The sequence below is a fragment of the Scyliorhinus torazame genome, chromosome 16 (assembly GCF_047496885.1).
Source record: "Scyliorhinus torazame isolate Kashiwa2021f chromosome 16, sScyTor2.1, whole genome shotgun sequence".
NCBI lineage: Eukaryota > Metazoa > Chordata > Chondrichthyes > Carcharhiniformes > Scyliorhinidae > Scyliorhinus > Scyliorhinus torazame.
The window spans coordinates 193,769,744-193,793,691 of record NC_092722.1 but is presented as its reverse complement, the minus strand read 5'-3'; the positions used below and the strand labels follow the sequence as shown (position 1 = coordinate 193,793,691).

General features: G+C 49.5%; 1 protein-coding gene across 3 annotated transcripts in view; it reads left to right on the top strand.

Moving 5' to 3' along the window:
* fbxw4 (F-box and WD repeat domain containing 4) overlaps positions 1-23,948 on the top strand; it is a 161,350-nt gene that overhangs the window by 136,235 nt on the left and 1,167 nt on the right. For 2 of the 3 annotated variants that reach the window (XM_072479736.1, XM_072479734.1), the window contains 3 exons: positions 607-747; positions 18,352-18,493; positions 20,233-20,548. In XM_072479736.1, coding sequence (XP_072335837.1) covers positions 607-747; positions 18,352-18,493; positions 20,233-20,367 — 418 coding nt within the window. In that variant the 3' untranslated portion in view covers positions 20,368-20,548. Of the gene's footprint in view, positions 1-606; positions 748-18,351; positions 18,494-20,232; positions 20,549-23,948 lie in introns of those variants that run through there. The other variant, XM_072479735.1, reaches the window with a different exon arrangement.

Genomic DNA, 23,948 nt, shown 5'->3' with positions numbered 1-23,948 from the left:
GGCAGCACGGCTGCTTCACAGGACCAGGGACGCTGGTTCGACTCCGGCCTCGGGTGACTGTCTGTGTGGAGTTTTGCACGTTCTCCCCGTATCTGCGTGGGTTTCCTCCGGGTGCTCCGGTTTCCTCAGTCCAAAGACGTGCAGGTTAGGTGGATTGGATAGGCTAAAATTGCCCTGAGTGTCCAAAGGGGTTGGGTGGCGTTACTGGGTTACGGGTATGGGGCGGAGGTGTGGGCTTAAGTGGGGTACTCTTTCCAAGGGCCGATGCAGACTCGACGGGCCGAATGGCCTCCTTCTGCACTGTAAATTCTATGTCTAATTTCAGGCCAGTGACCTATCCTCAGAACCACTAAAACAGATTGGTCATGATCACGTTCATTTTCATGAGAGCTTGTTGTGCACAAATTAGCTAAAGCGTTTCCTACGTGACATTTGCCTGGACGCATCAATGAAAAGTCGTTAATTGGCTGTAAAACATTTAGGGACATCCTGAGGCGATGCAAGACTGTATATAAATGCAAGTTCTTCCTTTGCTTTCAAGCAGTTGGCTGTTGAAAACCATGTTTCTTAGCTCACAATCAACACTGCGCTCATAATCTCTTCTAGCGGTCAGCTGGAGAGCTGCCTCGGGTCAGACTTCCGTCGGGGAGCTGGAGTTCTCGATATCCTCTACGAGTCTCCCTCAGTCGTGTTGACCTGTGGATATGACACCTACATCAGACAGTGGGATATACGAGCCAGCACCAGGTAAGCAAGCCTTCTCTTCCCGATCTCACTCTCCTGAAGGTACTGGTGGGAGGTCACGTTTCACAATTTCACAGGCGCCTATCAAATACCTGCTACTACCTGTTCCAAATGATCCAACTCCATGTACAAACAGTTGGGTTAGACAGAAGAAAGCACTGTCAGATCCAACTCCCCCGCCTGTTAAAAGGGAATCAGGGATATGATTGAGATTGAGATCCATGATCTTATTGAGCAGGAGTGAGGGGCCAAATTGGCAGCTGTGTTTTCAGGTGCCTGGGCCCTAAGCTCCAGAATTCCCTCCGTAAACCGCTCTTGTCTTTCCGTCCCCTTCCTTAAGATGCTCCCTAAAACCCATCTCCTTTGACCAACCATTTCATCATCTGTCTGACCAACTCCTTCTGTGCCTCAGTCTCATTCGCTGCTGGATCACGCTCCTGTGAAGTGATTTGGAAAGTTTATTACATGAAAGACATTGTACAAATACATGTTGTTGTTGTATACCCATTCTGTCTGAGACAGGTGACCTGAGCACCACCCAGGTCTAGAATATGGAGTGTTCTGTCTCGGCTACAACCCTGCCGTTAACACCTGGGTCACCTGGAACGTGCCTTTTGTTCTTTAACAAGTCATTGAACTTATAGACTGAAAGAAGTGGCTCCATTTGCTTCTTACTAAGGGGCACTTGTGTGTAGAAATCACCTTCACATAATAGTGCCCCCCCCCCCTCCCCAACTCTCTTTCCTCCAATCACTGATTCGAAACAGGGGGTTGTAGCCTCTCTACTGAACCCTGTTGTTCTATTTGTTCAAATCGGGGGGGGGGGGGGGGGGGGGGGGGGGGGGGGTTAAATCAACGTTGATCTCAGTGTGCACAGGATTTATTTTCTTTTTATTGTCTCATACTCATGCTCATATTTGCATATCCAGCATGAATTACTGAACATTGGTCCCTGACGGGTTTGAATATTTTCCCCTCATCTGTACCCTCTGGAATGTCCCCTGCTCCTGCGATTAACTTGCTCAGGACAGACTGGATCATGGATTCGGATACCTTCCTAATGGCTGCAGCTAGACGGTTGTGAATTTTAAAATCTTTCCTGCATTAAAAAATGTATCTGTTTTTGGCATAACTCCAGCGTTTGATACACTGTCAGGGTGAGAGTGAAAGAAGGGCCCATGCTGCATAATTATTGTTTATCAGAGTTTGATGTTCTGAGGAAGCCCGGCACCCGACATCCACCTGCTTGGCTGTAAAACAGGAGATACCTGCTTCAGTCAGTTCCTCCGAGCACCCACATTAGCTCCAGTAGCAATGGACAAAATGGACTTAGTGACAAAACACATTACAATCGGAGCAGCATAGCGAGGCATATACTTCTCATAACCTCCTCCCGGTGATGTGGGACAGTGTAATATCGAGTAACAATGGTGAGTGTGAAGGAGTGACAGACAGAGTAACAATGGTGAGTGTAAGGACAATGTGACAGAGTAACTGGTGAGTGTAAGGGGGTGACGGACAGAGTAACAATGGTGGGTGTATGGACAGTGTGATACAGAGTGACAATGGTGAGTGTAAGGGGGTGACGGACAGAGTGACAATGGTGGGTGTATGGACAGTGTGATACAGAGTGACAATGGTGAGTGTAAGGGGGTGACGGACAGAGTGACAATGGCGAGTGTATGGACAGGTGATACAGAGTAACAATGGTGGGTGTGAAGGAGTGACAGACAGATTAAAGGATGGTGTGTAAGGCTTTGTAAAACCGGGTTGATGTGTAAGTGGTGATGCTCAAACAGTAGGTGATGTCTGTGACCTGGGCACCCACAGCGCACGGAGGTCCATCACCTCCAGAAACCCGGCTGACAGTTTCAAATGTGTAGAAACATGGATAGTGAATCTGCACTCTGAGCCATTTGTGTGTCACCTGCTGGCTGAGATAAGCTCTGTTCACAAGTTCCCTCTGTCAGACCAGTCTTTCTCCATGAAGGTTATTTGCTGCTCCCCATTTACTCTTGTTGTCAGAAGTGTTCCGAAGGCTGGGGCCACCTCCACATGCAGACACACACCAGCCTGACTTGGAAATATATCGCCGTTCCTTCACTCTGGTTGGGTCAGAATTGTGGACATGCCTAACAGCACGGTACATGTACCTGCACCAGACAGACTACAGCGGCTTAAAGCAGAAGCTCCTTACCGTCTTTGGCACAGGAAATAACCCTGGGCTTGCCAGCTACACTCATCCCCAGAATTAAGTTGAAGAACAATAGAAATGGATGATTTTTAATGGACCAGATTTACAGACCTTCCTCGGTTCCATGTGAAGGAAAGTAGCCCTGGTAATCGAGAGCTTCACCAGTACTCAATGCAGTGTCAGCTCTAATTGCATTTCCAAGTCCTGGAACAGGGTTTGAAGTCACAAGACTCGAACTTACAGAGGCGACTGCTATCGGTGAAACAAACACCTTCTTCAAAATAATTCTAAAGGGTTGGGGTACTTTCCCCAGGAATCGAAGTGGAGAATCTTATTAAACTAACGCAGACTGGCAAATCTCGAGAATTATTTTCGAAGCAGATGCTTGAATATACATCAGAGTTAGAGAGGATGTGAGCAGACAATGATGACAGGACAAACCGAGGTGAGCATGCCAGGGGAAGGAGCTCATCCAGACAGTTGTCAGGCACTTCAGTTCATTCTGAAGGTTACATATCTGTCCAATGGGGTACTGCTGCCACCTGCTGGCAAATAAAGTCAGTGCAGCACCCACACACATTTATTTACTGAAGGTTGCACAGATTTACTTACAAATATGTTTGAAATAATTTTTTGTGCTTATCAAATTAACAGATGCTGGTAATGAGATTATTCTAAATTGTCTCTTCAAACACTCCCAGGATAGGTACAGCACGGGGTTAGATACAGAGTAAAGCTCCCTCTACACTGTCCCCATCAAACACTTAAAGGACAGGTATAGCATAGGGTTAGATACAGAGTAATGCTCCCTCAATACTGTCCCCATCAAACACTCCCAGGACAGGTACAGCACGGGGTTAGATACAGAGTAAAGCTCCCTCTACACTGTCCCCATCAAACACTCTCAGGACAGGTACAGCACGGGGTTAGATACAGAGTAAAGCTCCCTCTACACTGTCCCCATCAAACACTCTCAGGACAGGTACAGCACGGGGTTAGATACAGAGTAAAGCTCCCTCTACACTGTCCCCATCAAACACTCTCAGGACAGGTACAGCACGGGGTTAGATACTGAGTGAAGCTCCCTCTACACTGTCCCCATCAAACACTCCCAGGACAGGTATAGCATAGGGTTAGATACAGAGTAAAGCTCCCTCTACACTGTCTCCATCAAACACTCCCAGGACAGGTACAGCACGGGGTTAGATACAGAGTAAAGCTCCCTCTACACTGTCCCCATCAAACATTTCCAGAACAGGTACAGCATGCGGTTTGATATAGAGTACACCCTCTACACTGTCCCCATCAAACTCTAAAGGACAGGTATAGCATAGGGTTAGATACAGAGTAAAGCTCCCTCTACACTGTCCCCATCAAACACTCCCAGGACAGGTACAGCACGGGGTTAGATACAGAGTAAAGCTCCCTCTACACTGTCCCCATCAAACACTCCCAGGCCAGGTACAGCACGGGGTTAGATACAGAGTAAAGCTCCCTCTACACTGTCCCCATCAAACACTCCCAGGACAGGTACAGCACGGGGTTAGATACAGAGTAAAGCTCCCTCTACACTGTCCCCATCAAACACTCCCAGGACAGGTACAGCATGTGGTTAGATACAGAGTAACGCTCCCTCTACACTGTCCCCATCAAACACTCCCAGGACAGGTACAGCACAGGGTTAGATACAGAGTAAAGCCCCCTCTACACTGTCCCCATCAAACACTCCCAGGACAGGTACAGCACTGGGTTAGATACAGAGTAAAGCTCCCTCTACACTGTCCCCATCAAACACTCCCAGGGCAGGTACAGCACGGGGTTAGATATAACCACTTGTATTTATACAGCACTTTTAAGCTGCTTCACTGGGTGATATCAATCAAAATTTGATACTGAGCCAAAGGAGGTGATATTTGGTCAGATGACAAAAAGCTTGGTCAAAGAGTTGAGTTATAAAGAGTATCTTACAGGGGAAGTGAGCTAGAAAGAGTTAGGGAGGATTTTCGGAGCTCAAGGCCTAGGCAATGAGTGCATAGCCACCAAGGTGCAGCAATGAAATGGGGGATATAGAAGAAGCCAGGATTGGACAGATACAGCGATCTTTGGCATTTTATTGAGCTGGTCAAAGTTACAGAAATAGGGAGGGTTGAGGAGATGGAGGAGCCAGTGTAGTTGTTTCCTGTTGCCTTCTTATTTCAAATCACTAGCAAAGCACGGACCAAGACTTGAACCTGTGCCCTTCTGTCTATTCAGATCATTGTGGTTCAGTGACATACTTGTTATGGTCCAGCAGGTGGCAAGTGCAGTGCAAACCAAATCCCAAAGGGAAACTTGACAAGCTATCACAACTAGCTTCTATTTGTATTTTACTACAAGAAGATAAATGTACTGAAATCAGGAGACACAAATTCCACAACACTTTTGAAAATTTTAAATATTAAATTGAAACATTTATTAATAACCGAAAATAAAACTCGGCAGGGCTGCCGACTTTCTCCACTCCTGTTCGCTCTGGCGAAAGAGCCGCTCTCTATAGCTTTGAGGTCTTTGAGTCAGTGGAGTGGTATTTCTTGGGATGGGGTGCAGTGTTGGGTGTCCCTCTATGCCGATGGCCTACTTCTTTATATTACGGATTCAGCCCCCTTCATCGACGACATAATGAAGTTGCTTAACACCTTCGGCGCTTTCTCGGGGTATAAACTCAACTTCGCTAAGAGTGAATGTTTCCCAGTTAACCCTCTGGGAGGTGAGCCCAATTGGAGATGTTACCGTTTTGTCTTTCTAAGACTAGTGTTTACTATCTGGGGGTCCGGGTGGCCCATAACTGGGCCTCATCTCGCAAGTTGAATTACGCGAGTCTGGTTAATAGTATCAGAACGGATTTGCAGAGGTAGAAGCCTTCCTCTATTCTTGACAGGTAGGGTTCAAACTATTCGAATGAAAGTGCTCCCGGGGATTTTATTTTTCTTTCAGTGTCCTCCCATTTTTCTCCCCATGTCCTTTTTTATCAAGGTCAATAAATTGATATCCTTGTTTATTTGGGTGGGTAAGAATCCTCGAATCCGCAGCGCTCTGCCTCAAAGGGACAGACAGTGGGGGGGGGGGGGGGGGCTTGGCCCTCTCCAATTTATTGATCTATCACTGGGCTGCAAACATTCAACATTCTGTCGTGGATTTGTGTCCCCCAAACTATTGGGGAACGGACGGAGCTCGACTTTTACTCTTCTGGCCATAATCACTGCACCGTTGTCCTTTTCCCCGGTTAGATTTTCCTCAAACCCAGTGTTGATCTCCTCTCTGAGGATTTGGAAACATTTGAAGCTACTTTCCCTGTCTTCACCAGCCCCTATTGGCAACAATCACCTTTTCCTGCCGTCCGGGTTGGACCCAACATTTAAATCTTGGGAAGGGAAGGGCCTGGAGCAGTTTGGAGACCTGTTTGTGGAGGGGAGGTTTGCCAGTTTTAGGGAGTTAGCTGATAAATTCCAGTTGCCCAACTCCAGCCTGTTTCGGTATTTTCAAGTCTGTGACTTCTCACGTAAGGTTTTTCCTTCCGTTCCTCTGGCACTACCTTCCCCCTTGATGAGGAGGATTCTGTCCCTGGCTTGGCCTGGCGAGGGTTCTATTCTGGACCTGTACAGCCATATTCTTTCATCGGATTCTGCTCCATTAAGCGGCGTGAGGGTGAATTGGGCCCCATTCTTACTGAGGGTTAACTCCACGTCATCATGTGTCCGGCTGACCCTGATTCAGATTAGGGTCCTGCACAGGGTGCAGTTGACTGGAGCAAGGATGAGTGGGTTTTTCCCAGATGTAGAGGATAGGTGTAATCGCTGTTCTATTGGTCCAGCTAGCCACTCGCACATGTTCTGGTCCTGACCAAACACAAGCTTCTGGGCTTCATTCTCTAATACCGTGTCAGAGATACTGCGTGTGGATTTAGACCCGTGTCCACTGGTGGCCATATTTGGGATGTCCGATTCACCAGTGATTCAGTCTGGGGTAGAGGCGGATGTTGTCGCCTTTGCCTCACCAACATTCAGAGGTGAATATTGTCTGGGTGGCGGTCTCCACTCTGCCCAGTACCTCCTGCTTTCCTGGGTGACTTAATGTCGTTCCTGCATTTGGGGAAGGACGCGTTCACCATCGGGGGGTCGGTGGGGAGGTTCTGTCTGAGATGGGAACCATTGCTTTATTTTTTTAGGAGTTAATCACCGTCAGTTGTTCGGGGTTTAGGTTAGCTTTAATATGTTAATTATATTTAATATATCTTATTTACCTGAAGAGCAGTGGGAGTGTGGGCTGGAGGATTATGCGTGGTTGCATGTCCTAAGCCCTCCATTGGAGCCTGGTCTCCAGTCATTTTGGACCCTCTGGCCACTTGACCAAAGCATTGCTTGGTCAAGCCCGTGTGGTAGATGGTGTGCAATGACCACCCCACATTAAAAGAACTGACGCACAGGAATCTTCCACCCCTTTAAAATGAAGTTTTGGGACTGGAACATCAGGACCCTCGTGGACAATTGGAACAGCGACAGACCAGAACAGCGTCTTGCTATCGACACCCTGGAGCTGATGCGTTTCCACTTTGGCATCGCTGCCCTAAGACACAGCGGGCAGGGGACAGCCAGTTTAAGGAACAAGGTGGCTGTTGCACCATCTTCTGAAAAGGTAAACTGGAAGATCGCTGCTTCGACGGGGTTGCTTTCTCCATTAAAAACAAATTAGTTGGTCACAATGGAGACTGCGCTTGCGAAGGTGCCCCATGACCCTTCAGCTCACCCTAGCCCAGAACAAGTGTGCTACATTCCTCAGCGTGTATGCCCCAACACTACAGACCTGAGTCCAAAGAGGAATTTTACTCCGGCCCTGAACAATTCTTGGCCCGAGTCTCAACAGACAACAAACTGATCCTACTTGGCAACGTTAACGCCAGAGTTGGAAAGAACACAGACCTCTAGGGAGCTGTAATCTACTGAGAGGGGGTTAAGGAAATCCAATGGTACGCTGCTCCTGACAAAATGCCTAGAACACAGCCTTGTCATAACCAACACTGTGTCCCATCAGAGAGACAAGTGCAAGGCATCATGGAAACATCCGTGCTCCAAGCACTCAAAAGATGCTGATAAGAGGGCGGCACGCTGGTTAGCACTGCTGCCTCACGGCGCCGAGGTCCCAGGTTCGATCCCGGCCCTGGGTCACTGTCGGTGTGGAGTTTGAACATTCTCCCCAAATCTGCGTGGGTCTCACCCCCACAACCCAAAGATATGCAGGGGAGGTGGAATGGCCACGCTAAATTGCCCATTGACTGGAAAAACAATTATTGGATACTCTTACATTTATTTTTTACAAAAACTCTGATAAGAAAGCTCTATTCAGCCAGCGCCTCATTGCCAACCTGATGACTCTCAGTGATGCAGAGTGTCCACAATGTCTGGTCTGCCTCAAGACCAAGAAGAGATGCTTGGTCACGCGACCAGGAAACACCAAGGCTGGTTTGATGACAATGACCTGGAAGCCAGGAGCTGAGAATCTGCAAATGCAAGGCTTTTCTGAACTTGAAACAGCAACGTGACTCGAGAGCAAGACAGCAGCTCTCCTGAAGGCTGAGCTCCAGCAACAGGCGCGTGACTTAAAGGACAGATGGTGGGTGAAGAAAACGCGGGAGATCCAGCAGTTTAGTCGACAGCCATGATGTGCGAAGTTTCTTCAACAAAGTCAAGACCACCTATGGCCCAAACACCCAAGGCCCTACCCCACAGCTGACTAAGAGTGGAGACGTGCTCATCATAACAGAGAGGCAGTCGGCATCTGCTGGAAGGTGCATTTTGAAGATCTCCTTAATGGAGACTCTGGGCATGATCTAACAAAAAAAAACAGTCCGTTCTGGGCTGCTGTTACCCGCTATCTATTGGCACTCTTTTTTTTTTGGCAGCCCAGCAGCGAATAAGTACAGGTGTTGTTGTGCTGTCTTGGTTGTAGCGTCGTCGTGGGTGGACCAGGACGGATTGTTGGTGATGTGCACACCTAGGAATTTGAAGCTGTCAACCATCTCCACCTCGGCACCGTTGATGCAGACGGGGTGTGTGTACAACACTTTGCTTCCTGAAGTCGATGATCAACTCCTTAGTTTTGCTGACATTGAGGGAGGTAGCAAATGTTAATTTTGCCGTAAATTAACACAGGAGCATTTACCAAACATCTTCTGCATCTTCATCACATTCTGCTCCAAATTGGCAGACATCACAAGATGAGGTTTTCTCCGGAATGGGTTCTACCATGCTGACACACTTATTGATGCAGTCTGTGACGGTAGTGGCATACGCATCTAGGTTGGCCACTTAAGTTCGTGAATATGGACCAGTCCACTGACTCCACGCAGGAGCTCTTCTGTTGCCTCGGTCCAGCATTACACGACCTTCTTAACCAGATTCTCCCGCTTAAGTTTCTGCTTATATGCCGGGAGAAGGACACCGTCTTATGGTCTGATTTTCTGAAGCGTGGTCAGAGACTGGATCGGCAGGCACCTTTGATGTTTGTGTAGCAGTGGTCAAGGATACTGGTGGGGCAGGAGACGTGTTGGGCGAATTCTGGCAGTGCATTCTTGAGTTTGGCCTAGTTGAAGTCCCCGGCCACAATGAACAAAGCCTCTAAGTATTCTGTTTCAATGTTATTTATTTTTGTTTTTTAGAAAATATTTTATTAAGGCTTTTATAATTTTAACAAAGAGATCCAACAAACACAAAAAAAAACCACAATAACATACCCATCTCCCCCCAAGCATAAACCTTAACTATCATGCCCTTCTAATTTTCCCTAAAGAAATTGATGAACGAACCCCTGTAACGAACCCCTTAAGGCGAATTTGATTTTCTCCAACCTAAGAAACCCTGCTATGTCACAGACCCAAACCCCCATCTTTGAAGGCTCCGAGTCCCTCCATCCCAACAGAATCCGTCTCCGGGCCACCATGAAGGCAAAGGCCAAAACGTCGGCCTCCTTCCCTCCCGGGATCCCTGATCTTCCGACACTCCAAATATTGCCACCTCTGGACTCGGAATCACCCTCCCTTCCAGGACCTCAGACATGACATCTGAAAATCCCTGCCAAAATCCCCTCAGCCTCGGACACACCCAAAACATATGTACATGATTCACAGAAGTTCCTCCACACCGCCCACATCTGTCCTGCACCTCCTCAAAAACCTGCTCATCCGGGCCACAGTCATGTGAGCCCTGAGGACCACCTTGAATTGGATCAGGCTGAGCCTGGCACACGACGAGGATGCATTGACTCTCCTCAGGGCCTTCTCCCATAACCCGACTTCCAACTCCCTTCCCAACCCTTCCTCCCACTTCCTCTTCACCTCCCCAATTGGGACCCCTTCCCACTCCATCATTTCCTTATATATTTCCGAGACCTTCTCCTCCCCAACTCCTGTTTCGGCATCACCTGCAGCCCCCTTAGTGGGAGGCGCGGGAAGCCCAGGACCAGCCTCCGAACAAAGTCCCGCACTTGCAAGTATCGGAACCCATTCACACCTGGTAACTCGAACTCCTCCTCTAACTCCTCCAAACTCGGGAAACCCTCCTCAATAAAAGGATCTCAAAATCTCTCGATCCCTGCCCGCAGCCACCTCCAAAAGCCCCCGTCCAGCCCCCCCCCCCCCGGAGCAAACCGATGGTTGTCATAGATCGGTGCCCACACCGACACCCCCTCCAGTCCCAAGTGCTGCATCCACTGCCCCCACACCCTCAGGGCTGCCACTACCACAGGGCTTGTGGAGTATCGAGCCGGCAAGAACGGCAGAGGTGCCGTTAACAAAGCCTTCAGACTCATGCCCTGACAAGATGCAGCCTCCACTCACTCCCACACCGACCCTTCCCCCACTACCCACTTCCTAACCATCGATATGTTAGCCGCCCAGTAATAGTTGATAAAGTTACTTCCGGTGGTGGCCATGGAGTGAGTGGTTGCATATTTGGTAGCTCCCGCTCGTGGTGGATCTTTTGGACCTTTTTCCCTGATTTACGGTGGATTTGATCGTCAAAACAGGAGACTGGTGAAGTAGAGGAGAAGGATTCCCCACCAGTGTATGGATCCTTGGACCAGAAGGGGTCTGAAAAGGAGAGAACGTTGGTTGAAGACGGGAGTGGCGTCTGCAGCGCAGGAGAATATGGCGGAGGGTCAGGGACCGAAACTGCCAGCCCAGTGGTCAGCGGAGCAGCTGTTGGACTTTCTTCAGGAGAAATGCGCTCAGCAGAGAATGGAATACCTGGACCGGATAAAGGCTGGGATTGACCGTGTGGAGCAGAGACTGGAAACCCAGGGCCGGGCGATCCAGAAGGTGGAAGAGGCGGTGGCTGAGCACGAGGACCAGCTGGCCGCGATGGCGGTGGAGATGGGGCTGATGAAGGACCACCAGAAGAGGCTGCAAGAGAAAGTGTGGGACATGGAGAATAGATCGCGCGGGCAGAACCTGAGGATTGTTGGCCTCCCAGAGGGCAGCGAGGGATCGGACGCAGGTGTATATGTTGCGCGTGTGTTTGAGAAGCTGCTGGGAGGAAGGTGCCTTGGTGGACAGGGCGCACGGCGGTTACGAAGAAGCCCGTGAGGAATGAGCTCCGAGGTCGTTAGCGGTACGAATGCACCGGTTCCTGGACAAGGAACAGATCTTGAGGTGGGCCAGGCAGACGAGGAGCTGCAATGGGAAGACCACAAGCTGTGTATTTACCAGGACTTGGGGGTGGAATTAGCCAAAAGAAGGGCACGTTTTAACAAGGTGCAATCTGCCCTCTTTAAGAAGGGGGTGAAGGAGCAGCTCGGTGGCGCAGTGGTTAGCACTGCTGTCTCACGGCACCGAGGTCCCAGGTTCGATCCCTGCACATTTTCCCTGTGTTTGCGTGGGTGTCGCCCCCACAACCCAAAGATGCGCAGGCTAGGTGGATTGGCCACGCTAAATTGCCTTTTAAATTGGAAAAAATGAATTTATAAAAAAAGAAGGGGGTGAGGTTTGGTATGCTGTACACCTGTGGGTCACTTATGAGGCCCAGGAACTCGCCAGATGAGGTGATAAGCTTGTTGAGGGGGTTGGGATTGTTATTTTGTTACGGGGGGAGGGGCCTTGATCTGCTGATAGGGGAGGGACCGGCGCTTGGAGACAGACTGGGGATCGTTGACGGTGGGCGCCCGAGGGCAGGCCTGAAGAGGCCCGGGACACGGGCTGGAGGCTGGCCTGGGAAGGGTTATGGTTGATCGGGGGGGGGGGGGGGGGGTGCCCCCCGACCAGGCTGATCACATGGAACGTGAGAGGGTTGAGTGGACCGGCCAAGAGGGCTCGCGTATGTGGTATTAGAGGTATTACGGTACCTGATAGGCTGGAGCACCATTGGTGGAAACTGTATGTTTTCTATTGGTTAGGATGTATGGTAGCTCCGCCCTGCTAGGCAGGGTATAAGAGCCCATGCCGCCCCAGCAGCCTTCATTCTGTACCTGAGCTGCTGGGGGAAACATCTAGCTTATTAAAGCCTTCAGTTGGACTACAACCTTGCTTTAGTGGTCATTGATCGTGCATCAATTTAATAAGCTAGTTTTTTTTTAAAAAAGGATGGAGCTCCGAATCAAGCCGGAGTGTCTGCAACTTAGCCCCCACGCGGCAAACTCAGCGGCAATCTTCAAGCACTGGCTGGCGTGTTTTAAAGGGTATCTCGGGACGGCCGAAAACGCACCCACGGGAGAGCAGAAAATGCAAGTCCTGCACTTGAGGATGAGCCCGGAGATTTACACCCTCATCGAGGAAGCGGAAGACTTCGATGCAGCAATAGAGCTGCTAAAAGGACATTATATTTGCTGGGTAAACCAGGTCTACACCCGGCACCTGCTTGCAACAAGGCGACAAACCCCTGGGGAATCGCTGGAAGAATTCTACCGTGCACTCCTGGTGTTGGGGAGAAACTGCAGCTGCCCGCAAGTTTCGGCGAGCGAACACACTGAACTCTTGGTCCGAGACGCTTTTGTGGCAGGTATGCTATCCTCACAAACCCGCCAGCGACTGTTAGAAAAAGACAGTCTGGGTCTCAGGGAGGCACGGGCCCTTGCAGGATCTCTGGACGTGGCCTCCAGGAACACCCGTGCTTACGTTCCCAACTGCGCGGTAGCCCCCTGGGCAGCGTGGAACCCCTCCGCAGCCGACACCGGACGTCCCCCATCCCCCCACAAGCCTGCGCTGCAAGGCGGCCTGGCAACCCAGAGGAGCCCCGCTGCTACTTTTGCAGGCAGGCCAAGCACCCCCGCCAGCGCTGCCCGGCCCCCGCATCCACCTGCAGGGGATGCGACAAAAAGGGCCATTTTGTGGGGGTATGCCAGGCCCGTGCAGTTGCCGCGGTCTCCGGCGGCGAATGCGGACCGCAACCACAAACCTCTCCACGGTCCCCGTGCGGCCAGCGGTCGCCGCCATCTTCACATTCCAGGGCCACGTGCAGACCCGGGGCGCCGCCATCTTGTCCCGCGGATGCCACATTAGAGGGATGGGCACCACCATTTTGTGCATCCCCAGCCATGTGCGACCAATGGGAGCCGCCATCTTGGATGAACCCCCAGGACCCCAGCTCGGCTGACCGCGCACTGCCCGAAGAGAACTCTCAACTGCTGCGATTAGCCTCGGTGACCCTGGATCAGTCCCGGCCTCGAACACTCAACTGCTACAACGACTGTATTCATCAAAGGACACGAGACGTCCTGCCTAATCGACTCTGGGAGCACGGAGAGCTTCATACACCCCAACACGGTAAGGCGCTGTTCTCTCCTCATCCACCCCGTTAATCAAAAAATCTCCCTGGCCTCCGGTTCACGCTCAGTGGAGATAAAGGGGTTTTGTGTAGCGAATCTCACAGTCCAGGGAAGGGTGTTCAAAAATGTCCGTCTCTACGTCCTTCCCCACCTCTGCGCGGCTACACTCCTGGGTTTAGACTTCCAGTGTAACCTCCAAAGTCTAACCTTCATATTCGGTGGCTCTATACCCCCCCCCTTACTGTCTGCGGCCTCGCGACCCTTAAGGTCGACCCGTCTTCCCTGTTTGCGAACCTCACCCCGGATTGCAAACCCGTCGTCACCAGGAGCAGACGCTACAGTGCCCAGGACCGGATCTTTATTAGGCCAGAGGTCCAAAAGCTACTGAGGGAAGGGGTCATTGAAGCCAGTAACAGCCGCTGGAGACCTCAAGTAGTGGTGGTAAAGACCGGGGAGAAGCATAGGATGGTCATCGACTACAGTCAGACCATCAACAGGTTTACGCAGCTGGACGCCTAGCCTTTCCCCCGCATATCCGACCTGGTAAACAGGATCGCGCATTATACGGTCTTCTCCACAGTGGATCTCAAGTCCGCCTACCACCAGCTCCCCATCCGCACTAGTGACCGCAAATACACTGTCTTCGAGGCAGCTGGGCGGCTCTACCACTTAAGGGTCCCCTTCGGTGTCACCAACGGGGTCTCGGTCTTCCGGCGCGAGATGGACCGAATGGTTGACCGGTACGGTTTACGGGCAACATTCCCATATCTCGATAATGTCACCATCTGCGGCCACGACCAGCAGGACCACGACACCAACCTCCGAAAATTCCTCCAGACCGCAAAAATCCTTAACCTTACAGACAACAAGGATAAATGCGTGTTTAGCACCGACCACCTAGCCATCCTCGGCTACGTAGTGCGAAATGGAGTTATAGGCCCCGACCCTGAACGCATAGAGTTCCCCCTCCCTCACTGCTCCAAGGCCCTGAAGCACTGCCTAGGGTTTTTCAGTTACTACGCCCAGTGGGTCCCCAACTATGCGGACAAGGCACGTCCCCTGATCCAATCCACAGCTTTTCCCCTGTCGAAAGAGGCCCGCCAGGCATTCAGCCGCATCAAAGCAGACATTGCAAAGGCCACGATGCACGCCATCGACGAGTCCCTCCCCTTCCAGGTCGAGAGCGATGCGTCTGACGTAGCTCTGGCGGCCACCCTCAACCAAGCAGGCAGACCAGTGGCCTTCTTCTCACGTACCCTCCAAGCTTCCGAAATCCGCCACTCCTCAGTCGAAAAGGAGGCCCAGGCCATAGTAGAAGCTGTGCGACATTGGAGGCATTACCTGGCCGGCAGGAGATTCACTCTCCTCGTTGACCAACGGTCGGTTGCTTTCATGTTTGATAATACGGGGCAAGATAAAAAACGACAAGATCTTGCGGTGGAGGGTCGAACTCTCCACCTACTACAACGAGATCTTGTACCGTCCCGGGAAGCTAAATGAGCCTCCTGACGCCCTGTGGCATATGTGCCACCGCACAAGTGGACCGCCTCCGAGCCCTCCACGAGGACCTCTGCCACCTGGGGGTCACTCGCTTTTTCCATTTTGTCAAGACCCGCAACCTGCCCTACTCCATCGAGGAGGTCAGGTCCGTCACCAGGGACTGCCAGATCTGCGCGGAGTGCAAACCGCACTTCTACCGGCCAGAGAAAGCACACCTGATAAAGGCTTCCCGTCCCTTTGAATGCCTCAGCATGGACTTCAAAGGCCCCCCCCCCCTCCACCGACTGCAACACGTACTTCCTGAACGTGATTGATGAGTACTCCCGGTTCCCATTCGCCATCCCCTGCCCAGACATGACCGCAACCACCGTCATCAAGGCCCTCCATAGCATCTTTGCACTGTTCGGGTTCCCCGCCTACATACATAGTGATGGGGGGTCCTCCTCTTTGAGCGACAAACTGAGTCAATTCCTGCTCAGCAAGGGCATCGTCTCGAGCAGGACGACCAGTTACAACCCCCGGGGTAACGGACAGGTAGAGAGGGAGAACGGAACGGTCTGGAAGGCCGTCTTACTGGCCCTGCGGTCCAGGAACCTCCCAGTCTCCCTCTGCTCTTTCCCCAGACCCTCCTACAAATTTTCTTCTTTGAATACTTGACAAAATCTTTTTTTGAAAGTTATTGAATCTACTTTCCCCACACATCAGTCGTGGGATGTGAGCGTTACTGGCAAAGGCCAGCATTTGCTGTATATCTCTAATTGCCCTTGATGGCGAGCTGGTGTTGGTGAGCTGCCTTCTGGTATAGGTATTCCCATAGTGCTGTTAGTGAGTTCCAGGATTTAGGCCCAGTGACAATCAAGGAATGGCGACATAGTCCCAAGCTAGGTCATTATAACTCAACATGTTTAAAAATAATGCTCCTCACCTCCCTGGTCCCTTGGCCAATTATAGTAAATCCGTGTTCTCTGTTTACCACCTCTCTTGACAGTGGAAACGGTTTCTCACAACAATCCTTGTTATTTCTCTATTTCCTGACCCTCTTTGCTCCAGTAACACACCCAGTTGCTCACTTAGTGACAGTGACCCAGGGCCGGGATCGAACCCGGGTCCTCAGCGCCGTAGGCAGCAGTGCTAACCACTGAACCACCCTGCCGCCCTAACTTGGAAATATATCAGCATTCCTCTGATGTCGCTGGGTCAAAGACCTGGAACACTTGCTTAACAGCACTGTGGGTGTACCTACACCACATTAACTACAAGAGGTTCAAGAAAGCAGTTCACCAGCATCTTCTCAAGGGCAATTAGAAATGGGCAATAAATACTGATCTTTCCATTAACGCCCACATCCCGAGAGTGAATGAATAAATACAGCAAAGAGATGAATTAGGCTGTCCCTGGTCGAGAATGCTTTAATGGACTCTGGAAGCAGCTTTTAATGGGTTTCTTGCATAGTCTACAGCTCTCTCGATACTCATTTCATCTCCAGCACTTATAGTAAACACAGCAGTGATCCTGTCACTGTACTGCACTGTCAGCTGACTCCTTTGAGTTAATGAGACTCTCGTCATCAATGCGGAGACGATGAGCTGGAGTCTCCAAGCTGCAGAATGCTGGCAGTGGCTCTCGGATTGCACGTTGACTTCCCTGCTTCCTGTCGCTTCCCCCACAAAAACATCCACTTCATGACATTAGTTGAATTTAGTTGTTAAAAGAACCAAAGGCAACATGAGGGAGCTATGAGTTGTTGTGATCTAAATTACACGGCCAGAAAGGGCAGTGGAAGCAGATTCAATAGTAACTTTCAAAAGGCCTTTGGGTAAATATTTGAAATGGAAACATTTGCAGGGGAAGAAGTGGAGGAGTGGGATAGTTTTTTCCAAGAGCTGGCAGAAATGGCCTCCCTTGGTCCTGGATCATTTTGATTGTCTTCATCTTTAAATTCCTCTCCCAATTCCTCTCCCTAGCTATAACATAGGCTTTTAAAACAATGAAAGACATAGTTGAGGTGGACTTAGAATAGCTACTAGTCCTGAACAATGAGCTCAGGACTCAGGGTTACAGTTAAAGAGCTCTCGACACTTCGATTAGTCATAGAATTTGCAGTGCAAAAGGATTGTTGCATTGTTGAAAAGAGTTGGATAATAATAATCGCTTATTGTCACAAGTCGGCTTCAATGAAGTTACTGTGAAAAGCCCCTAGTCGCCACATTCCGGTGCCTGTTTGGGAGGCCGGTACGGGAATTGACCCTGCGCTGCTGGCCTTGTTCTGCATTATAAGCCAGCTGTTTAGCCCACTGTGCTAAACCAGCCCCTGCTTGGTATCAGTTGAGATGGGGAATTGAATGTTTGAAAAGTGAGTGGACGGGGATGGAACTTTTAAAACATGTATTCATGGGATGTAGGTTAGGCAGCATTTTCTGCCCATCCCTAATTGCCCTTGAGAAGAGGGTTTAGCATTAGTAAATTAGAGAATCGGCAATTCATTGAATCATAGAGTAGAATATTGGTTTATGCGGTTTTTATGGATTTCCAAAAGACATTTAATAATGTGCCACATAATAGACTTCCCAGCAAAGGAACCCAATGGAATAAAAGGGAAAGTGGCAGCTGGATATGATGTTGGCTGAGTGACTGGAAACAGAGTAGTGGTAAGAGGCATCTGGATGGGTACATGAATAGGGAGGAAATAGAGGGATATGGACTGAGTAAGGGCAGAAGGTTTTCTTTTTAGTTTGGGCATCATGATTTGCACAGGCTTGGAGGGTCGAAAAGCCTGTTCCTATGCTGTACTTTTCTTCTTTGAGACTGGAGAAAGGTCCATAGTAGGATACTAGTAAGGTTGGTATCAGGACCACTATTGACCAAGTGTCCTGGGCCAACAATTATCCGTAAAATCTTCCCTAAAACTTTGTTGATCTTGTCTTTATTCCATTCTTCCTCATTGTCTCCCTTCTCCCTTATTCTTTTATATCTCCTGCTCTCTGTTCTCTGTCCTGGTGAGCAGTTGCTGTATATTTTGGGTGCTTATATAAACATGCCTGCTTATGGGCTCAAAATGTTGTTATCTCTTGTGTCAGTCCTGGCTGAGCTACTGTCACTGTTCTAAGCTTCTTTTTCTATTGCAGACGCAGTGTGATGGAGTGGGAAGAACCTCATGATAGTGCGCTCTACTGCTTGCAGAGTGACGGAAACTTCATGATCGCCAGTGGCTCCTCTCGCTATGGTGTTGTCCGTCTCTGGGACAAGAGGCAGAGTAAGAGTCTGCAGGTAAGATTAGCCCAGCTGATGGTAAGAATGCTAATGCTCCCTTGTGGCACCCTGTCAGTGCTTTTGCTGAGAGTGCTGACCCACCCATTGGCGCATCACCCCAAACACCACTCTGTTGGTGCCAGCTGTGACTAAGTGAACAGCATTCTCTTCCCTCGGCGGAGAGGTTGTGGGTTCAAACCCCATTCCAGAGATTTAAGCACATTCCACATTCCCAGTGATGCGCTGATGAAGCACTGCACTGTCAGAGGTACTGTCTTTCAGCGAGGCCCCATCCGCCCTCAGCTGGATGTAAAAGATGCTATTTTGAAGAGGAGCTGGGGCAATCTCCCAGAGCTAATGTTTATCCTTCAATTAACATCATGAAAAACAGATGATCTGGTCAATATCACATTTATATTTGTGTAAATTGGCAGTTACATTTTCCTAAATTGCTACAGCGACAGCACTACAATAAGTATGCCACTGTCTGTAAGGTGTTTTACAAAACCCTCAGGTGGTGAAAGGTTCTGTACAAACGCAAGGTCTTTCTCTCCATGAACCTGGTCAGCAAGCGCTGCCGAGCCTTGTGACTTTCGGAAAGAATTCCCTCGATTTAGTTGTTACCATCAGCAACAGTTTGGCTGTCCAGGGACAGGCAACTGGCCGAATGACACAGATCCCACTTGTTCTTCAGAACAGACAACTTCTCTTTTCGATCTGTAAGGACTCAATGACACAGAAAACAATGTAGTTACTACGTAGAATGTACAGCACAGAACAGACCATACAGCCCACAGGTCTGTGCCAGTGTTTATACTCCACACAAACATCCTCCCACTTCACTTTATTTCACCATATCAGTATAACCTTTTTCTTTCCCTCGTATGTTTATCTAGCAGTCCTTAAATACATCCATTCAGTCACCTCAACTGCTCACTATGTTTGTGAATTCCACGTCCTCACACTTCACTGGGTAAGGAAAAGTTTCTGTTGAAATCCCTATTCGATTTATTATTCTTTTCTTTTAAAAAATAGATTTAGAGTGCCCAATTCATTTTTTCCATTAAGGGGCAATTTAGCGCGGCCAATCCACCTACCCTGCACATCTTTGGGTTGTGGGGGCAAAACGGGGAGAATGTGCAAACTCCACACAGACAGTGACCCAGAGCCAGGATCGAACCTGGGACCTCGGCGCCGTGAGGCAACCGTGCTAACCATTGCACCACCGTGCTGCCCTATTCGATTTATTATTGACTGTCATATTTATGGCCCCTATATTTGGACTTGCTCACAAGTGGAACCATTTTCTTTATGTCTATCTTCTTAATCCTCTTTATAGGTCACCCTGTCAATCTCTTTTCTACAGAAAAGATCCCAGCCTGTCCAGTCTTTCCTGATGATTGTATCTTCTGTCCGCTGTAAACATCAAAAAGCCTTAGGTATTGATAAAACACATCTATTGTATCAGCACACATTTCCCATATACCTCATAGCTCTTCATACACAATATAACCACGTTAATGAGATCACTCACCTCAGCCTATCGAGGCACCATGCAAAGAGAGAGATTGAGAAAAGTTGCAAGGGTTTCCTGTGTCCCAGCAGAGGGCAGCATGGAGGTTGCATCAGGAGAACCAATGTTTCCTCGTGCTGGTTAGGAGTTTGCTGCCCCTCTGTATAGAGCAGTGTCCTCTATATAAATAACAACCAAGTACAGGTGGTGGAACTAACTAATGCTCTGTTTCCTTCTCTTCCAGGTTTTTTTCCTCTCCTCTCCCAGCAGTAGCCCGGTGTACTGTCTCCGATTCACTACCTCACACCTGTATACTGCCTTGGCCCACGCACTTTACATGTTGGATTTTAAAATCTCTGACCCACAGCATGGGAAATAAACGGGTGAGGATTGTTATAAAGTGGGGATTGCAATGCTGCACATCAGAAGCCAGCTATTGTCAAACGATATTTTGAGATGGGGACAACTCCTTCACACTTCCAACGCTGGGATCCCTTTAAGGATCACATTATAGGTTCAGAATCCTTTATTTACATTAAAATTTTATATGACTTGTCTAATTGTTTGTAATTCCTCTTAACTGTTTCCTGCTCCTAACCTCACCGAAACAAGCTCCCAAGGGCTGGAGCAATGTCCTGATGTTTGGAAGCAAATGTTTCTTAAAAAGAGCTTTGCATTGATCCAGGACGCTGTCTTGTCTCTCAAAATATTCCAGTGCTTCTCGTGGAGTCAGTTATTACGTAGGCAAACACAGCAATAAATTTGTGAACACAATCCCTCACAGTCAGTGAAAAATAACCAGTAATACCTGTTTTTAGCAGTGGTGATTCAGGAGAAACATTGAACGATAAATGCCAAGAGAACATCTTGCAGTTTGAAACTGGCCATGTTGTGTTCTGAGGTCTTTATGTCACCATGTCGTTCAAAGTTCTGACAATGTAGCATTCCCTCAGCATTGCTCTGAAGTTTCAGCTGAGATGGACACATTAATAAACGTAGAATCATAGAAACCCTACAGCGCAAAAGGAGGCTATTCAGCCCATCGAGTCTGCACCGACCCTCTGAAAGAGTACCCTAAACTAGGACCCCCCCCCACCCTATCCCCAGAACCCCACCTTTGGACACCAAGGGGCAATTTAGCATGGCCAATCCACCTAACCTGCACCTCTTTTTTATTTTGACTGTGGGAGGAAACCCACGCAGACACGGGGAGAACATGCAAACTCCACATAGACAGTGACCCGAGGCCGGAATTGAACCCGGATTTTCTTGAGTTATGATGAGGAAAAAGAATCTGCCAGCGTTTCTGCCTTTCCCCGTTATCCATTTGCTCCCTGTGAACTAACCTTAGTGGATGTAGTCTGGGTAAGATACCAGTGTTTCGAGAAATTCTATCCCAGTATAAAACAAAGCTCTCATCTGGCCCATCAAATACTCGCAGGACATGTACAGCACAGCGTTGGATACAGAGTAAAACTCCCTCTACACTGATCCCATCAAACACTCCCAGGAAGAGGTACAGTACAGGGTTAGATACAGAGTAAAGCTTCCTCTACACTGTCCCCATTTAACACTCCCAGGGCAGGTCCAGCACAAGGTTAGATACAGGGTAAAGCCCCCTCCATCCTGTCCATAAGACATAGAAGCAGAATTAGGCCACTTGGCCCATCGAGTCTGCTCCGCCATTCAATCATGGCTGATAGGTTTCTCATCCCCATTCTCCTACCTTCTCCCCATAACCCCGATCCCCTTATTAATCAAGAACCTATCTATCTCGGTCTTAAAGACACTCAGTGAATTGGCCTCCACAGCCTTCTGCGGCAAAGAGCTCCACAGATTCACCAACCCTCTGGCTGAAGGAATTCCTCCTCATCTCTGTTTTAAAGGATCGTCCCTTTAATCTGAGACGGTGTCCTCTGGTTCTAGTTTTTCCTACAAGTGGAAACAGCCTCTCCACGTCCACTCTATCCAGGCCTCACAGTATCTTGTACGTTTCAATAAGATCCCCTCTCATCCTTCTGAACTCTCAACAAGTACAGACCCAAGAGTCCTCAAACATTCCTCATACAACAAGTTCTTAATTCCAGGGATCATTCTTGTGAACCTCGGCAAAGGAACGAGCCTGGGGGCGCTGGTGACGGCACCGCTGCCGCTCTCGCCGACAAGGTACACCACGAGCCCGGTGGTGGCGGCAACGCTAAAGATCTGGGGGCAGTGGAGGCGGCACAGGGGTGCGACGGGAGCCTCGGTGTGGTCTCCGATTAGAGACAACCATCGGTTTGTCCCAGGAAGGATGGACGGGGGGGTTTCAGAGCTGGCATCGGGCAGGGATTAGAAGAATGGGGGACCTGTTCATTGACGAGACGTTTGCGAGCTTAGGGGCGCTGGAGAAGTTTGGGCTACCCCCGGGAAACGCTTTCAGGTACATGCAAGTGAGGGCGTTCATGAGGCGACAGGTGAGGGAATTTCCGCTACTCCCGGCAAAGGGGATTCACGACAGGGTGATCTCGGGCGTATGGGTCGGGGAGGGCAAGGTGTCGGAAATACACCAGGAGTTGAAAGAAGAGGGGGAAGCGCTGGTAGAGGAGCTGAAGGGTAAATGGGAAGAGGAGTTGGGGAGGAGATTGAGGAGGGGCTATGGGCTGATGCCCTAAGTAGGGTTAATTCCTTTCCTCGTGTGCCAGGCTTAGCCTGATACAATTTAAGGTGGTTCATAGAGTGCATATGACGGGGCGAGGCTAAGTAGGTTCTTTGGGGTGGAGGACAGATGCGGGAGGTGCTCAGGAAGTCCGGTGAACCATGTCCATATGTTTTGGTCATGCCTGGCACTGGAGGGGTTCTGGACGGGAGTTGCGGGAACAGTATCTAAGGTGGTTAAAGTCCGAGTCAAGCCAAGCTGGGGGCTAGCACTATTTGGAGTAGTGGACGAGCCGGGAGTGCAGGAGGCGAAAGAGGCCGGCATTCTGGCCTTTGCGTCCCTAGTAGCCCGGCGAAGGATCTTGCTAATGTGGAAGGAGGCGAAGCCCCCCAGCGTGGAGGCCTGGATAAATGATATGGCTGGGTTTATTAAATTGGAAAGGATAAAGTTTGCCTTGAGAGGGTCTGCGCAGGGGTTTTACAGGCGGTGGCAACTGTTCCTAGACCATCTCGCGGAGCGTTAGATGAAGGTCGGACAGCAGCAGCAACCCGGGGGGGGGGGGGGGGGGGGAGGAGAGAGGGGGGGACATCGTTCGGGGGGGGGGTCTCTGGGGTGCATTTGAGCAAGAAAACACATGAATGATCCATCCGGAAGCTGACATGTACGGGAAGAATCCAATGTACCAAGTTTTGTATCTTATTCACTTGCCATGTTCATGTCTTGCCACGCAAGTTCTTTTTCTTTTCTTTGTTACGGGTGGGGGGGGGGGTTTGTAAGGTGGAAAATATTGTTATTGAAAAATTCTTAATAAAAACATTTTTTTTAAAAAAAAAAATTTTTAAATTCTGGTGAACCTCCTCTGGACCCTTTCCAAGGCCAGCACATCCTCCAAAACTGCTCACAATACTCCAAATGGGGTCTGACCAGAGCCTTATACAGCCCCAGAAGTACATCCCTGGTCTTGTATTCTAGCCCTCTTAACTGTCGACTGAACCTGCACGTTAACCTTAAGACAATCATGAACAAGGACTCCTAAGTCCCTTTGTGCTTCTGCTTTCCGAAGCATTTCCCCATTTAGAAAAGTCTATGCCTAGATTCCTCCTTCCAAAGTGCATAACCTCACACTTTTCCACATTGTATTTCATTTGCTACTTTATTGCCCACTCTCCTAGCTTGTCCAAGTCCTTCTGCAGCCCCCTTGCTTCCCCAATGCTACCTGTCCCTCTACAGATCTTTGTATCATATGCAAACTTAGCCACAGTGCCTTCAGTACCATCTTCCAGATCATTCATGTATATTGTAAAAGGTTGTGGTCCCAGCAC